Here is an 18177-nt window from a genome sequence, read left to right as displayed (position 1 = left end):
TTTCGAACCCTATCTCTAGGGAACCCAGGTGCCAGGGCCCCAGACCCCGCCCCCTTTGGAGACACAAGCGCCTGCCGCCTCCTCCGCGTTTCTCCAGGGCCCGCCCTCACCTCTGGCACCGAGCCCCGCCCCAACCTTACCGGAGCGGGGCCGCGCCTTTCACCTCCGCACCCATCCCTGGTCAGGCACCCGAGGGCCCATGGCTGTGGCGGCGATCCCACGCAGGTGGCAGAGTGGAGAGCCCCGCGCGCTTGGCCGGGCGGTGAGGCTGCTGCAGCGCCTGCAGGAGCAATGCGGGGACCTCCGGCTCGCCTCGAGTCCCCCCTCGCTAAGGAACTTGCTGCCCCGCACCGCGAAGTTACTTCGAGAGGTGGCCCACGCCCGGCAGGCGGGCGGTGGAGGCGGCCACGAGGGTCCCGGGGGTGCCAGAGACTTTCTCATCGTCTACCTCGCCAACCTGGAGGCCAAGAGCAGGCAGGTTGCGACGCTCCTGCCACCACGAGGCCAAAAGAGTACCAACGACGAGCTCTTCCGGGAGGGCTCCATACACAGGTGAGTAAAAGCCCTTGGCCCCCGGAGTAAAGGTGGGGTCACCTGGAAGGACCATGTCGGGCTCCCATCCTTATCTCTCAGACTCGGGAGTCCACGCCCCCAGCCACTCCTCCCTCGGACCCGGGGGTCCACGACCCCAGCCCCTCCTCCCTCGGATCCAGGAGCTCAAGCCCCCAGTCCCTCCTCCTTTGGACCCTGAGTCCACGCCCCCAGCCCCTCCTCCCTCGGACTCAGGAGGCCACGCCCCTAGCCCCTCCTCCTTTGGACCCGCGGTCCACGCCCCCAGCCCCTCCTCCTTTGGACCCGGAGTCCACGCCCCCAGCCCCTCCTCCCTCGGACTCGGGAGTCCACGCCCCCAGCCCCTCCTCCTTTGGACCCGCGGTCCACGCCCCCAGCCCCTCCTCCTTTGGACCCGGAGTCCACGCCCCCAGCCCCTCCTCCCTCGGACCCGGGAGTCCACGCCCCCAGCCCCATCTACTTTAGACCCGGAGTCCACGCCCCCAGCCCCTCCTCCTTTGGACCTGGAGTCCACGCCCCCAGTCCCTCCTCCCTCGGCCCGGGAGTCCAGGCACAAGCCTGGATTTTGGATTCAATTCCAGGGCGCCTGATGTTTCTCTTTCACATCGATGTTTCTCTCTCTCTAAAATCAATAGACATCCTCGGATGAGGATTTTTTAAAGAATGAATTTTTTTAAAAAGAAGAACTCATAATTAATACGCACTGAGCGGCGACTGTGTGCTGGGTGTGCTAGGCATTTTATGTGCCTGTAAGAATCCTCACCACTCTCATCACTGTGAGACAGGAGCTGTACTTATGCCCACTTCACAGTTGGAGAAACTGAGGCTTGGGGGAACATAAAGGAACCCGCCTAAAAGCACACAGCTAAGCGTAAGGGCCCTGGCGGTCCCCATGACCGATTAGGCATGGCTTCTCCTCTGGCGCCGCGAGCTCCAGGCAGAGCCTGGGCCTGCGTGCGGGAGGACAGGATACCGGGCTGCACCTCCTTTCCTTCACAGACAAAGAAACTGAGGCTCTGACACGGGAGGCGTCGGGGCTGCAGCAGGCAGTGTGGAAATTGGCTTCCCCTGCACCGCTGCATCAGGGAGCCTGGGGCCTGTGGGTGTTCGCCACGGAGGGTGGGGGTGTCAGTGGGAGCCCCAGCGTCCAGCCAGGTGCTCAGAGTCCATCCTCACAGGCGACAGCTGGCCAAGCTGGCCCTTATCTTCAGCCACATGTGTGCGGAGCTGAGCGCGCTCTTTCCTGAGGGAAAGTATTGTGGGCACACGTATCGGGTCACCACGACCGCAGCCCACAGCTTCTGGAGGGAGCACTGTGGAGCCCGGTGAGTGAGTGCCTGCTCCTGGGGCCCCTGGAGCCTTATCCTGCCCCTGCCCAGGGACCCAGGAGTCCTGGTTCCCAGCCCCTCAGCCCCCTCCTCCCTCAGACCCAGAAGCCCCAGTCCCCAGAGGCCTCCTTGCTAGATAGAGGTCCTCCATCCTAGGCTCCCAGAGGCCTGACCTGCACCCCCTACACACACACCGTCCATCCAGGTGTGTGCTGCCCTGGGCTGAGTTTGAGTCCCTCCTGTGCACCTGCCACCCCATGGAATCAGGCCCCACAACCTTCGCCTTGCGCTCCACCATCGACCTCACCTTCAGTGGTCACGTGTCCATCTTCGAATTTGACATCTTCACCAGGCTCTTCCAGGTCAGGGAAGGTCAAGGCTGGGAGCTCAGACTTGGGTCCCGTGGGAGGAGAGGCTGGGGGCCTGCCTCCTGGGTCCTGGGGAATTAGGGTCTGGAGTCTTCTGTGTAAAAGAGATTCCTGAGGCCCACCGCAGTGTGAGCTGGGTTCTTGGACCCTGGGAAGCACCAGGAAGGGGCGCTGCTCCATCAGCCCATCCGTGACCCAGGCATCACCCTCTCCAGCCCTGGCCAACACTCCTCAAGAACTGGCAGTTTCTGGCGGTCAACCACCCGGGCTACATGGCCTTCCTCACGTACGACGAGGTCCAGGCACGTCTGCAGGCCTGCAGGGACAAGCCAGGCAGGTACGGGGCAGGCCTCGGGAGGGGGAGGCTGCTAAGGGTTCCAGGCTCTCAGCTCTGGACTTGGGGTGGTGGAAACCCAGACGTCCTTCAGAGAAAGCAAGAACTGAAGGGCTGGGGTGCCTGGGGTCCCAGAGAACGGAGAACCCAGAGGTAGGACACAGAGTGCCCCACCTCTTCTCCTGAGGCCTCCTAGATCTTGTTTAAGATTTTATTTATTTATTTTTAGAGAGAGGGGAAGGGAAGGAGAAAGAGAGGTAGAGAAACATCAATGTGTGGTTGCCTCTTGTGCGCCCCCTACTGGGAACCTGGCCAATAAACCAGGGATGTGCCCTGACTAGGAATCCAACCTTCAACCCTTTGGTTCACAGGCCCACACTCAATCCACTGAGCCACACCAGCCAGAGCTAAAAAAACTTTTATAAACATGCTGTTCCTCCATGGTTTGTTTGTTTCTTTAATCCTCACCTGAGGATATACTTATTGATTTTTAGAGAGAGAGAAACATCAATGTGAGAGAGAAACATCCATCAGTTACCTCTTGTTCATGCCCCAACCGGGGATCCCACCCAAAACCGAGACAGGTACCCTGACCCGGGATTGAACCCTCAACCTTTTGGTGTACAGGGACAACGCTCCAACCCACTGAGCCACCCAGCCAGAGCTATTAAATATTTTTAGTAGCAATTCCCAGACTTCCGGCCAAGATGGAAGTGTAGGTGGCAATACTGTGCCTCCTCGCACAAACAAAATTAAGGACAACAAAGATTTAGAAACAAAAACACAACCAGAATAGACAGAAAATTGAACTGCAGGGAAGTCCGACAACTATTCAACCAGACCCGTAAGAGGGGCGGAGTCAGCGGCTGACAGACAGGAGTTCCCTCACCTGCTGGGGTAGGAGACTGGGAACCAGACACCTGAAATTATTTCCAGCCAGGAGCTTTGAGCCATTGGGTCTCCCCAGAGGGTGAGTACCAGCCTATGAACCAAAAGGTCACTGGTTTGATTCCCAATCAGGGCACATGCCTGGGTTGTGGGCCAGGTCCCTCGTTGGGGGTGTGAGAAAGGCAACCACACATTGATGTTTCTCTCCCTCTCTTTCTCCCTTTCTTCCCCTTTCTCTAAAAATAAATAAATAAAATCTTTAAAAATTTTTTGACAAGAACTGAGGGGCTGAGCTCCCTGAAACACCAAGAGGTCAGATTCATGAGTCTTTGCAAAACTAGGGAGCAGGTCCCCCAGGACAGCAAGTGCATTAGCACCTTTCCAATTACACTGCACACTGGGTTAAAGGGAAAGAAAAAAAAGGGATGAACTAATTTCCATAAGTAAAAAGACCAAGTGTCTTGGCAGGCTTCAGGCAGAGCTATATCCAGGTGCTCAACGTGTTATTGTCAAGAATCAGATCCTGATTATCCCGTCTCTGCTTTCGTCTGTTAGCTTTGTTTGCAGATATGATCTCTCCTCATGGATTCTAGAATCCCCAGCTGTATAGCCTGCCAGCTTAGCAACCTCTGTAGGAATCGGCTACCTCGGTGGAACTTCCAGCAAAAGTCCCAGGGCTGCCCTGGCTGGTGTGGCTTAGTTGGTTTGGCGTTTATGCCACAAACCGAAAGGTCGTGCGTTTGATTCCCAGCCAGGGCACTTGTCTGGGTTGCAAGTTCACTCCCCAGTCAGGGAGAATACCAGAGGCAACAGAGTGATGTTTCTCTTGCATCAATGTTTCTTTCCCCATCTTTCTCCTTCCCCTCCCCTCTCTCTGAAATTAAAAAAAAAATTTTTTTTAATTGAAAAACAAAAAAGTCCCAGGGCTGACTCCCATTACTATGCTCAGGGGTCCTGAAAGGCACTGATTGGCCAGTCCAGAATCAACCTGGTCTAAACCCTAGTGCGGGGAGAAGGGGAGCCAAGCAGCTGATCCCCCATAGGACGGACAGAGAGGAATATAACCCCTCATTGTCTAAAAAGTGGGGAGCTGCGTTATAAGGGGGTGGGGACTTGGGCATCTGGATCCCCAACAGGGTGCGGGGCTGGGCCGTCCCAGAAGAGTCAATGGTGACCAGTCTCTCCCACCATCCTCCCTGCCTCTTCCTGTAGCTACATCTTCCGACCCAGCTGCACCCGCCTGGGCCAGTGGGCCATCGGATACGTGACCTCAGACGGCAGCATCGTGCAGACCATCCCTCAAAACCAACCCTTGTTCCAGGCGCTCCTGGAAGGACAAAAGGAAGGCTTGTGAGTCCTCCTCGTGGTGGTGGGGGTTGAGAGTTGTCCGGCTGCACCTTGCACCGCCGACGTCATGAACTTGCAATACTGCAATGTTCCAGCAGGTGGCAGACGAGGGTCTTGAGGCAAAGCTGCCAGCCAGGCCGGCAGCGGCAGCTCCACAGAGAAGGGTGTGGGGAGTTGAGCGCGGCACCCACGTGGCCCCATTTCTTGAAATGTCCCTCGGAGCTTTAGCTTCTGTATCAACCTTATCCCGTTTTGAAATCCAAACTGTTAGAGCAGAAAGAGAGCGGGCAGACAGCGGGACCGGTGGTTTTCCTTCTGTGACTTGGCTGCCCCAGGGCCTCCGTCTCGGCAGCTGCCTTGGGCAGGAGGGAAGGAAGAAAAAGGCAGGTGAGGTTCCCGAGGCCCACCCTGGACCTGAAATCAGAGCCTTCTTAGCAGACGCGCAGGTGTGCAATCGGTTCTCCTGATTCAGGGTAGTTCTGTTCTGCGCAGTCACCGAGGTGTCGAATACTGAGCCATTCCTGCGAGACTGGTCACCTTTTGTCAGCCAGTCACTACACAACGACCTGTATGTGTGCTTCTGTGTAAAGACACCTTACATAGCCCTGCATGGCTCAGTCACTTAGATCGGTGTCTGGTCATTAAAACAAAGGTCGTGGGTTCCATTCCCAGTCAGGGCACATGCCTGGGTCACGGGCTCCATCCCCAATCCGGGCACATGACATCCCGTCTGGGCGCCTGCAGGAGGCAACTGACCGATGCTTCTCTCTCACATTGATGCTTCCCTCTTTCCCTTCCTCTCCCTCTAAAAAGCAATGAAAATATGTCCCCAAGTGAGGATAAAAAAAATAAAATGAAGACACCTTGTGTAATATATAGTGTTGATTCATTGACACTGAGCGAACAGACAACTATAAACTGTGCCTGCAGGCATTTCAGACAGTGATGTCACACACAAAAAAGCACAGAAATGTGAGAAACGTGACCCTAATGAGCAGAAAGGACCCTGGTTTACAGCGTGAGGGCTGGGACAGGTGGCCCGGGGCTGCCTCACTCAGCCTCACATGAGCCTCACATTTCCCCAGCTAGGAAACAAGAAGTGGCTTAGGTACCTAGGAGGGGGTCCTTGGAACCCTGCTGGTCTGATACTCTAGGGATTGGTCACTTGGGAATCTGTGACTCTGAGATGCTGCTGTGCTCAGGCCTGAGGACTCTAGGCCAGGTGACATCTGGGAGGATGAGGCCTGGATGGCCTGGGTTTTGATCCATGTCCCCATCCCCGTCCCTAGAGCTTCAGTCACTGAAGCTATGACTGCCCATCATGGGGGCGTGAAGCTACACGGCCACGCCCTGCAGAGGCAGATGTAAGGAGAACGGGAGACAAATACCCCAGACCAGCAGGAGATTCGGGGCTCCTGCTCCCCGGGGAGGAGGAGCAAGGGTGGGGGCAGGGGTCTTTGTGATGCCCGGAGCGGGCTGGAGGGGCCCTCGCCAGCCACCTCTTCCCTCCCCCAGCTACCTCTACCCAGATGGGAAGAACCACAACCCGGACCTGACTGAACTCTTCCACCCGGAACCCCATCAGCGCATCCAAGTGTCAGAGGTGAAGCCCAGGCCGGTGGCCCCCTCTCCCCCTGCCCAGCATTGCTGACCTCCCCCTCCACCCTGGGCTCAGGAATCTCTCCCACGGAGCCAGGCCCTGCAATCCCAGAGGCCTTGGGGTTCTGTGCGGGTGTGATGGCCACGTGACCTAAGGTACATCACGCCCGGCCTCTCTGTTCCTTCTGTGGGAAGCACAGCTCCTCCTGCTGCCTCCCCAGGGCTTTTCCTGGGGATTGAAGCAGGAAATGACACTTCTGAGATCATCAGAACAGCTAATGCGCCTGAGCACTCACAGCCCCTGCGCCTTAGTCTCCCCTCCCAATCACCCCGAGGGTGGAAGAGAAACGACGAATCATTTTCTTTTAAGTGCAGGTATATCACGCAGTGTTTGGAACACACTGCAACTTTACTCTGCGTATATGTGAAAAGCCAATGTAACAGGGTGTCCTGCATTTTCTGTTGCTAAATCCAGCCACCCTACTAGAAGCCCACCCTGGAGAGTATGTCTCTCGTAACCACGGGGTACATGCAAGAGGCAGCGGACACAGGGCCTGGAGTTTGGGGGAGGGTCAGGGGCTGGCACTGAGGTTAGGGACTGTCTCCCTGCAGCCCCACCTGTATCCCTGGGGCTGATGCCGCCACCCTTGCCGCCTGCCCCGCCCCTCGCCCCCCAGGAGCAGCTGCAGCTGTACTGGGACATGGACTCCACGTTTGAGCTCTGTAAGATCTGCGCCGAGGGCAACAAGGACGTGAAGATCAAGCCGTGCGGGCACCTGCTGTGCAGCCGCTGCCTGGACACCTGGCAGGTGGGTCTCCCCTGTCACTCCACCCACAGGGAAAAGCCCCTGAAGGACCTCCCCTTTGCCGCGTGGATCAGGGTGGCTCAGGAGTGAGGGCCAGGAGCCTGCCTGTCCCTGTCTGTGTGTCCGTGTCTGTGCGTCCGTCACCTCTGCTTCTCCTTCCCCACCTACAGGATTCGTGGGTAGAGCTCCTTCCTTTCCCGACTGGGCCATCTGGGGCCGGTGGCTTCGCTTCTCTGAGCCTTAACCTCGGTCTCTGGAGAACGGAGCCACAGGGAGGGTACGGATCCTGAAGCCCTCCAGCCTGGCCCCTCGGGGGTAGGGGGCTGTGGCCGCTGCAGTGTAGGTGCGGGAGTAAAGCTTTTTGATGGGAATGTACGCGCCCGGCATTCAGCTTTCGGTTGCTGAGTCACACATTTCAAAGACACCCATGACCAATAAGCAAATAACCAGATGTTTGACGCAGCTACTGGCCAGCTGAGCAGATAAGGAACCTGCCTGCCCCCACCCAGGAAGTTCCCCTTGAGAAAGCCCTGGGTAATCTTCTTAGCCGACCCATGTGTTTCCCTTTCTACATCCTCATTCCCACTCCTGTGCTGTAAATTCGCCAATAAAAGGGAACCCGGGAAACCCTGAGCTACCCATTCTGCCCCTACTGAAGGCAGGGTCGCCACCGGCCAGGGGGACTCAGTGGGTTGGCGAGTCACCCGGTGGAGAGACTCCCTATCAGTGCCTGCCTGTCTGTCTCTCTCTCTCTCTGCCCCCTCTCACCCCTCCCCTCTCTCAAATCAATAAGCATGTCCTTGAGTAAGGAGAAAAGAATAAAAAGAAAAAATGAATAAATAACTAAATCTTTTTTTTTTTAAAAAAAGGCAGAGCCCCGAGGTCCATGTAACCACCGCCCCCCCCCTCTGCCTGCGACCTCCCAGTGTCCCTGTGGGGCCCCCCGGCCTGCCAGGCCCCCTCCCGGACCTGAGTCATAAACCTTGTTCTTCCCGTTGGTTTCTGCTGACCCGCATCCCGCAACCGTAATAAGAACCACCAGGGCCAGTGCAGCTGCAGTGCCGGCCCAGGTGCTGGGGGGGGGTGTGGGGAGGCTGCCGAGGAGAGCACCTCGGGCTTCCTTGCCCCGCAGCGGCACTGTCACCGGCTGGGGTCCACACCCTGGCGCCATCGAGGTCCCCATTTGTGCGTGTCCCTGGCCTCAGGCTCTGGTCCCGTTCCCGCTTCTAGTCCTGCAGCTCTCTCCTCATCCCCCCCCCTCCCTCTCTCCTCTCTTCCTCTCCGTTGGCCTCCCTCTGTCTGCCCCCCCCCGGCCCCCCCCAACATCACTCTGCTGCAGAGCAAGGCCCGCAGGGTCCCAGGGGGTGTTGAAATGAACCGGGAGACCCCTGACGCTTCCCTCTCTGCCCCCAGCGCTCAGACAGCCAGACCTGCCCCTTCTGCCGCAGCGAGATCCAGGGCCAAGAGGTCGTGAGCATCCATCAGTTCCCAGGGAGGCCAGCGGAAGCCAGAGCCGCTGCTGAGGACCCAGGGAAGATCAATGACTGGGCAGATGAAGAGGAGGAGATGGGGCAGGTAGGCAGGGCCAGCCGGGAGCTAGACCTGAAATCCCTGGGTGTGAGGGAGGAGGGGTGGGGCCTGTGCTCCTGGGTCTGAGGGAGGAGCGGGCTGGTGACAGGATTCGGGGGCTCCCGGGGCCTGGACTTTGGCTTCCCTGAGGGGCTGGGGCAAGGCTGTCTCTGGTGTGAACCCCACTGAGGGTTAGGACTCTGTCTCACCCTCCTTCGCTCTCCAATGGCTGGAACAGTGCATGGACCCGGGGACGCCGGGACGCCAGGCAGGGAGACGCACAGGTAAGAAGAACGTGGCAGCTTACAGCTCTCTCCCCACCCTCTGTCTCCCTTAGGTGACCCCCTCAGCGCCCCCATTGCCCCCTCACCTAGACCTGCCCCCTGGTCCTCCCAGAAGTAAAGGCCAGCTGACGGTGGTGAGTCTGGTGCTGGTCTGAGGTGGGCAGCTCGGGTCTCGTTCAACAGCGGGGCCCCTGGTCCAGCTGGGTGCTCAGGGGTGCCGGGCCAGCCACTGGTTCTCTGCACCCACAGACAGGGTGCTGTGTCATCTGGCACCCACACCTGTAAGTCCTCTTCTCTTGTGCTCTTCCTTACTCACCCCCCATCACTGGCTTGCTGGCCCTCCTTCCAGCATCCCAGACATGTCCTGCCCCAGGGCCTTTGCACAAGTTGTTCCCTCTGCCTGGACCTCCTTTACCCAGGCTCACTTTCTCAGAGCCTCCCTCACGGAGATCTTCCAAGACCCCCTTATTGAAAACAGCTCCCCAGTCCTTCCAAGCCCCTGCCCGCTGCATTTTCATAGCTCTTTTCACCAGCTGGCAGAGCATGGTCCCTGTTTTCTTCTGAAACCATCAGCCACTTGTCACTCTCCTGAAGTTAGGACTTATCACTAAAATCTAGAAGAAGAAGAGCACCTACTACATAACACGTAGTAAGTGCTCAATGAATAGATGTTGAATGAATAAGTCGAGTGGCGTCTTCTCAACAGCCCTGCGAAGTCTAGAATGTTCCTCCTCATTTTTCAGAGGCAAGAAGCCCAGACAGGTGACTGTGGCTGCCCTGCCCCACACGGCCTAGAAGAGGACACGCCAGGGTTAGGGGCCTTAAAAATCATCGGCCGATTTTTTAGGGGAGCCCCAGCCTTGCCTTCTTCCCCCCTCGCATCCCTCACCTCCCACCCCAGGATTTTCTGAGACCCTAGCACGCTGGGGAGGGCCCAGTCTCTGGTAACATGGCAGACTGAGTCCCTGAGAGTCTCAATCAATACGGGCTGCCTCCAAACAAACAACTCAGGAAGTCTGGGAACATTATTCGCACACAGCAAACAAGAGAGCCGGCAGGAAGAGGGGGGAGGGGAGGGCACGCTGACACCAGCCAGGGAAGCTAAAAACAGATCCCAACCTGCAGCCAAAAGCAAATGGAAACATTAGGAGGCACTCAGCCGGCTCCCTGAGGACAAGGAGGGGTACACAGCCAGAACCGGAGGCCGAGGGGCAGGCACCGCGGGCCGCCCCGCTGCGGAGGCTGTGCCCCCGCCTGGCGTGCCCCCTGCTCGCCGCCCCACACCCTGCCTGATTCGAAGTCCAGGCGCCTCCTGCGCCTCATCCTCCAGAGCACTGAGGTCAGGCAGCCTGGTGATTTCCCAGCAAGGTGACGGTCTTAATGAGAACAGCTAATGTGTGCGTCCCTGTCCCTGGAGGATGGCTGGCACGGCTTTGTTAAGTTTTGTTTTTTTTTTTTTTAACAAACGTTAAAAAGCGTGGAATACAGTATTGTATTCGTTTCCTCTGTCCAACAGAGTGATTGGACTCATACGTAGCTTACAACTCGGTGCCCACAGGAGGTCTAGTAACCTGTCCCCGTGCAAAGTTGTAACAATATTCTAGACTGTGCGCCCTGGGCTGGGCCTGCCACTGCTTTCTCATGCATTGATGTCATTGTCGTGACGACCCAGTGAGGTGGGTACTGTTGTGACCCCTCTTACACAGAGGGGGACACTGGGGCTCCGTGGTGATCAGCTGATAGGGCTGAAAGCGGGGTCCCTGGCTCCAGATTCCAGAGCCCATCCTCCCTCCGCTCCTTCTGTGGGCCTCGATTGCTTTGTCTGGGAAATGGGTGTGATGCCCGTTCCCACCGTGCGGGGCTGCTGCGGGCACCTGGGGCGGGGTTAATGGCCTGTGTCTCTGTGGTCTTCCTCTGCATACCTCGCTCCAGAGCAGAGCTGTTCTCCACCGGAGAAACCCACCTCTAGGGGGCGCCACCAACATCCCGCAGAGCCCTGGCACCTGGCTGACCCCTGGGTTCCTCTCCCATCCTTAGTGTCTGCATGTGCAAAATGGGGACAAGCCAGCCTGGGCACCAGGAGTTTTAATGATGTCAGCAAGACTGGGCCTCAGAAACCTGAGTCCGATGCCCCACCCCCACCCAAACTCTCAGAAGCTCCCCAGGGCTCCAGGAATTAAAGCCAACATTGTCTCCACTGCCCCGCCCTTGAGGCCTGAGGCTCTGACACTCCCCATCTCCCCAGTGACCTTCTACACCCCCCCCCAATTCCTTCCCAACAACAACCCACCCCTCGCTGTTCTAACAGGCCTGCAAGCCCACCACCCAGCGCCCTTCTGGCACTCGGGCTCCTGCTCACTGGCCCCTCCTTCGTGAGGTCTCCCCCAGACACCCTCATGTCCACTCTCCCCTCATACTCTCCCCCGCCTGTTTCAGCTCCCCGAAGGACTCCTAACTCTTGGCGATATTTCTGTGTCCACGCACTTGATTACTAGGTAGACCGTCAGCTCCGTGAGGAGACAGTCTGTCTGGTTCATGGCTAAAATTTTATTTTTATTTATTTTCAGAGAGCAGGGGAGGAAAGGAGAAAGAGAGGGAGAGAAACATCAGTGTAGTTGCCTCTCATGTGCCCCCTACTGGGGGCCCAACCTGGCCCACAGCCCAGGCATGTGCCCTGACTGGGAATCAAACCTGTGACCTTTTGGTTTGAAGGCTTGCACTCAGTCCACTGAACCACACCAGCCAGGGGCACGGTTACCTTTTCAGAGCCCAGAACAGTGCCTGATACACTGTTGATGCTTAGAAAATATTTTGGAGATGAATGAATGAGGTGGAGGCATGGATGGATGGATGGTTGGTTGGATGGATGGTTGGATGGATGGATGGTTGGTTGGATGGTTGGTTGGATGGATGGATGGATGGATGGATGGATGGATGGATGGATGGATGGATGGATGGATGGATGGTTGGATGGTTGGTTGGATGGATGGATGGGTGGATGGATGGATGGATGGTTGGATGGATGGATGGATGGATGGATGGGTGGATGGATGGATGGTTGGTTGGATGGATGGATGGATGGATGGGTGGATGGATGGATGGATGGATGGATGGATGGATGGATGGTTGGATGGTTGGTTGGATGGTTGGTTGGATGAATGGATGGGTGGATGGATGGATGGATGGATGGATGGATGGATGGGTGGATGGATGGATGGTTGGATGGATGGGTGGATGGATGTGTGGATGGATGGCTAGATGGATGGATGGGTGGATGGATGGATAGGTGGCTGGATGGATGGATGTGTGGATGGGTGTGTGGATGGATGGATGGGTGGATGAAGGGTTGGATGGATGGATGGATGGATGGGTGGATGGATGTGTAGATGGATGGCTAGATGGATGGATGGTGGATGGATAGTTGGGTGGATGGTTGGATGGATGGATGGTTGGATGAATGGGTGGATGAATGGGTGGATAGATGGATGGATGGATGGATTGTTGGCTGAATGAATGGATGGGTGGGTGGATGGATGGATAGGTGGATGGATGGATGGATGTGTGGATGGGTGTGTGGATGGATGGATGGATGGATGGATGGATGGATGGTTGGGTGGATGGATGGATGGGTGGGTGGGTGGGTTGGAAGGTGGATGGACAAACTAAAACTCCTTCCTACTCGAGCCGAGGTGCTGGGGAGGAAACAGCTCATGCTGGGAGCCAGGCCCTGGCACACTGCCCGCCACCGCTGCATCGCCCCTGCCCTGGTTGGGGAATGAGGCACAGCTGCAGCTCAGCTGTGAAATTTCTTCATCTCCTCTCCTCCAGGCGCCTCCAACCGTGCCCAAACTCCGGGCCCCTCTTCTTCTGCCAAAAATTAGGACTGTGTCCTTGGTCCCATGGGAAGCCACCTCCAGCCCGCAGGCCAGGGAGGGAGCCACAGAGTGAGTAGAGAGGGCAGCTGGGGTCTGGGACCCCTGGGTCTGAGGGAACAGGGCGTGGGGGCAGAAGGGGACACTGGTCCTAGGAAATGGACAGCTCCTCCCCTCCAAACTCTGCCCACTGCAGAAACTCCTAAAGGGAAAGGCACCCCCCCAGCTGCCCAGGGGTGGGGTCCACGATCACTGCCGGCCTGGAGGCGAGGCGAGTCCCCCGCTCTGCCTGGGTTCTGTCCCTTGGTCCTGCCCACCCCACCCCACCTGGATGTGGTATTGTTTAAACCACCTCTCTTTCCACCTCACAGGGCACCACGTTGCGCTGCTGAGGGAGCCCCAGGGGCTGGAAGGAGTTTGTGAAGCAGAAATAAACTGCCGGGCCTTCTGGGTGTGGAGAAAGAATGCAGCGACCACTAGGGGGCAGCTTGGCACCAGGAACTTGGGGGCCCTGAGCCCTGAGCCCCACCTCGATTCACCGGGGATTCTGAAACCAGAGGGACAGGAATGGGGGGACCCAGCCCCCCTGGATCCAGGAGTCCAGGCCCCCAGCCTCTCCTCCTCAGACCCCGGAGTCCAGAGTCCCAAGTTCTCAGAGAATCGGACAGCCAACCTTCTTACCCCATTATAGAAAAAAAAAATTCCTGCGCCCAGACATCCAAGTTCTAAGTCCCCCCAGTCAAAAAGACCCCACACTTCCTTGAGGGTTGTGTCCACAGTCTTGCCACATCTGCTCTCTTCTCTCTCACTCTTTATTCTTCCCTGGAATCCTTTTCCAAGAGTAAAAGTGGCCTCCGGTCCAAATCAAGCTGAGAAAGTGTCCGACACCTCATCACTGAGGGAAGACTCCCTCCCTTCCCTTGAGTTTAAAAGGATCCACGTTCCCTGAGCCCCTACCCTGTGCCCGGCCCCGGGCTGGACCATCCTGAGCACGGGGCTCACGGTCCAGTGGGGTGGGGCAGGGGAGCCCAGAGCAGGCAGCTGACCCAGCCTGGGAGGTCAGGGCGGGCTTCCAGGAGGAGGAGACATCTAAGCCGAGACTGAAAAGACGAGGAAAACGTATTCCACGGGGCAAGTGGAGCTGGAAGCGTGCATCACAGGTTTAGTTTCAAGCAACAGGAGCTGCCTCTGGGGCAGAAAGGAAATTGCCCGAGAGGACTCGGGATCACTCACCGAATCCGGGGCGTGATTAGAGAAGCAGGACTGGAAAGTGAGCAGCGACCCTGGCAGCCGGCCTCCAGCCATGAACCGGTCTGATGAGGACCTGCAGCGACGACCACTGGACACTGGTCACCTTGCCTCTGGTGCCCCAGGAGCAGGCGGTGCCTGGTAGCCGTGTCCCGGAGCAAATCAGGCCCAGATTCATCTGCGCACAGCGGCCATCGTAACTGTCTCTCAGGGCAGCCGTGGGCCAGGATTTGGGGGTGGGGGAGCCCGTTTGGGTGGATCTGGCAGAAGGTGCAGTCAAGTGGCGCTTGGGGCCGGGCAGCTGGGGGCTGGACGGGCGTCCCTCTGCGGTCTCAGACCTCTCCGTGGGCGCTCACGCTGCATGCTCTGTAAGGTGACAGACCGCTTGTGCGGTGGCTGAAGGTGTCGCGGACGCCACTCCAGTGACCCAGGCAGAAGCTGCACAGCTTTTCTACCTTATCTTGGGAGTCCTGTGGTGTCGTTTCTGGCACATTCTGTTGGTTACGTGTGAGTCACAGAATCGCTCAGATTGAAGAGGAGGGGACGCCACAGACCCCACTTCGTGTGTGTTGGCTGTTGTCATCTTTTTATCTGACAGTCTAAAGGAAATGAAGTCAGGGCCCCTGACCAAACAGTGAGGTACCACATGTTTTAAAATCTCTTCCAGTGCAGGAGCGCTGGTCCTGGAAAAACTCTTCTTCCCTGTGAGGGGAGAAGGCCTGGATCGGCAGGTCCTGGTCGGCCTGTTCTGGGCAGTAGGGGTCCAGCTGAGCGAGGGACGTCAGGGCTGCCCCAAGGAACCGGATTCAAGGCTTCCAGCGCCAGGCAGCGCGCACGCATCCCCAAGGGCAGCCGCGCACTACGGCATTTGGACGGAAAAGCCGCCTCACGGAACAGCGGGCCTGGGCCAGCCCGGACAAAAGGCAAAATGAAGCCCACTGACATGTCCTGGTACAGGACGTGACAACACCGGTCCCGGGGGCTGCTGGCGGCGGGCGCGCACGGTGCCCTACGTGAGCTCGCTTGTCTCACAGACCCTACGGCCTGGTTCCTGGACTTCCAGCCCGGGCCCAGCTGCGGGCACCACCGCAAATAGCTCAGCCTGCCGACCTTCGGCTTGCACCGCCTGCTCCGGAGGCGGGTTTCAAAAAGCCGGACACCGGTTCTCTACCTCACCCAATGCTTGGGGCGAGCCGAACAGCAGAGAAGCTACCCGAGACCCCACTTCTTGGTGGAAGGAGTATCAAGATCAGATGTTCAAAGAGCAGGTGGGATGAAAGATGTTGTGGCAGCCATCTCTGGAAGACGGGATGTGTCCCAGCCGCCTGGGAGGGAATCGGTCTGCGAGGCCCTGCTCCTTTAATGCTATTGGCTCCTGATTCCAAACCTGTGGCCTGGCGGCTTCAATGAGGGGAACAAGCTTCCAAGCAACAGGGAGTTTTCTAACTGTGGGAAAGGGGGTGCGGAGGCGAGCGAGCCCTCCCCAAAGTCCCCCCCGCACTCCACCCCTTGGCACGTTCAACTCGATGCTCTCCCTTTGTTTTAAACTTCCATTCCGTTCCATTCCCCCGAAAGTTCTTATCTACACTCCCTGCACAACTCACTCTTTTCCAACCAAACATGCATTCATGCGCCCCCCCCCAATCCCACGACTACACAAATTCTCAGTGGTTCCATTTTCCAGATGCCACCTGGAATCACTCGGGAAGGACCATCAGCCTCCAAATGCGTCACCATCCAGTAGCCCACGAGCTGTGAACTAGTTTTTAAAGATAACCGCCACGCGCTGCCTATAAAACAGTAGATAAAGGCGGAGAAAAGATAAGGCTTGTTAATTAAAATGTGGAATTACGTGCCCATGAGGTGGCAAGCATGGACTGGAAAATTCATTCACTAAATTTTTTGCTCAGCTCCTCGGGCGGAGCGCTGGCCTGGGCACAGGAGGAACAGCAGTGAACAAAACCACTCAGAGCCTGCGTCCTGTGCGGGTCAGACAAACGTGTGCCAGAGAAAGAGCGGGGAGAGAAAAATGCAGGCAGATAAGGGAAGGAAGGAGTGGCTGGGAAAGCGGGAATGGCTGTTTGACCAGGTGATGCTGGATAGAGATTTGAAGCAAGTACACGTGGGAAGGATGTCCCAGTGGAGAGAAAAGTCTGCACAGAGGTCCTGAGGCTGGAACATGCCCGGGGGGAGGGGGGGCACAGGGGCACGGAAGCCCGGAGAGCACTGTGGCCAACACGGAGCCAGCAAGCGGCAAGGGAGAGAAAGAGGGACTCGGGGAGGCAACAAGGACCGGTTTGAGGACCCGAGAGCCAGGGAGTAGGTAGACCTTTGCACTCATCCGGGGAAGGGAGAGAGGTCAGGAGTCTGCGTGGAAGAATCAAGGAGTTGATGCGTATTTTAATGGAGTCTCTCTGGCTGTTTTTGTGGGAACATATTGCAGGGGACGAGGACAGATGGTGTCACAGTACTAGTTTCTAAAACTTTGTTTCCACGAGGGGTTGGGCTGGTGTGTATGACTTCGCTCCTTCAGACCCCACGTCAGTCAGGTCTCCTAGCCCAGAGCCTGCGTTGGGTGGGATCTTGAGGAAAGTGGAAGGCGGGTGGCTGGTGAGAGGTGCCTACCAGGGCCCAGCCCGAGCAGCAGGTGCCCCAGTTGGGGCGCAAGAGCAGGGGAGCGGGGGTCTGGGGTCGCAATACGTGAGCTGGTTTGCAACTGTGACCGTCTTGTCCGAGAGGGAGTTGGCCTCGCGTGTCCTCCTGTTGATACAGGGTGCAGCCAAGAGGGGGGGCCAAAAAGGGATTTGGAATGGTGTCCAGAACTCACAGTGTATAGGAATTATCAGAGAGACATGTAAGATGTCCTCACCCCTTCCCCTCCACCCACAGGTGTGAGTTGGGGGAAGGGACACATGGAGCAGGAACATGCAAGGCTGTTTTGTATAGCCACGGCCTTGCAGCTAATCCATGGCATGGCCATTTAACATATCGATAGTCTTTGACGGGTCACTTGGATATGTTAAATAGCTGTGGCCAGGCTTGGAGCCAGGGGAGTGGAAGTCACTTGCCCCCAAGATGTAACTGGGGGGCAGGTCCCCTGAGTTACAGTGCCTGTGTGGGAACTTGGAGAAGATTGGCTCCAGGACATGGGGCCACACCTGCCCAGACTCATGATGGCAGCCAGTAAACTTGCAAAAAACATAGAAGTACTGGCAGGTGTAGCTGATTGTGGGAGGAGTCAGAAATAGGGATACAGAGGAAGATTGGCACCGGGATTTAAACCCAGACACGGCGGCCATTGAAGAGGGAAGCCACACAGTTTTGGGCAGAGTGAGGACCCCCTCTCGGCAGGGGAAGGAGAACCACGTGCCTTTGCCAGAGTGGGGACCCCTGCAGGCAGGTGAAAAAGAAAGCCACATGCTTTTGTCGGAGTGCAGACCCCTGCAACTTCGGTAGAAGAGGCTCACGCGGCTTTGGGGTGCCCCCTTTGGCCGCGTGGCCTGGGAAGCAGGAGAGACTTGGCCTGGAAAATGGGTACAAAGAACTCTTGCCAGTGGACCATGAGAAGGTGCCACATGGCTTTGGATTAATTGAAGATCTTGCCTGAACGGTGACACAGCAGCCTGGAAAAATGGACGTGTGCTCTTTTTCCTGAGTTACATTACTCTGGAATTAGGGCAGGGGGTGAAGGGAGAGCTATGTGCGTAGGTGGATATCCTGAAGAACTTTGATATTTTAATGAAGACGTTAGGTTACTACGTTAGGTCTGCATAGCATTAAATAAACACTGCCTTTCCTTTTCACAAATCTCTGGCATTGAGAGACATTCTCCGGAGTTGGCCCCGGTGTACCTGTTCTGTAACGCTGTCTGGGTGGACAGTCTGGGTGGGCTTTGCACGGGGACCTGTGTGCTCTGGAATTTGACCCTTGCAGACCTCACCTGAGGGCCTGTGGTCTTTCTGGC

General features: G+C 57.2%; 1 protein-coding gene across 1 annotated transcript; it reads left to right on the top strand.

The window, feature by feature from the left end:
• Positions 1-199: 199 nt before the first annotated feature.
• On the top strand, positions 200-13833 carry CBLC (Cbl proto-oncogene C). The gene is given in 12 exon segments (XM_037125989.2): positions 200-552; positions 1749-1895; positions 2104-2260; positions 2482-2603; positions 4701-4838; positions 6351-6438; positions 7112-7243; positions 8654-8815; positions 9147-9227; positions 12922-13037; positions 13337-13356; positions 13359-13833. Coding segments are annotated over 12 exon segments (1557 nt in total). The 3' UTR covers positions 13400-13833.
• The last annotated feature ends 4344 nt before the right edge of the window (positions 13834-18177 follow it).

Source organism: Artibeus jamaicensis, unplaced genomic scaffold, assembly GCF_021234435.1.
Source record: "Artibeus jamaicensis isolate MK-2021 breed Jamaican fruit bat unplaced genomic scaffold, CSHL_Jam_final contig_1526, whole genome shotgun sequence".
Lineage (NCBI taxonomy): Eukaryota > Metazoa > Chordata > Mammalia > Chiroptera > Phyllostomidae > Artibeus > Artibeus jamaicensis.
The sequence above is the reverse complement of the archived record's forward strand: the minus strand, read 5'-3'. Positions and strand labels throughout refer to the sequence as shown.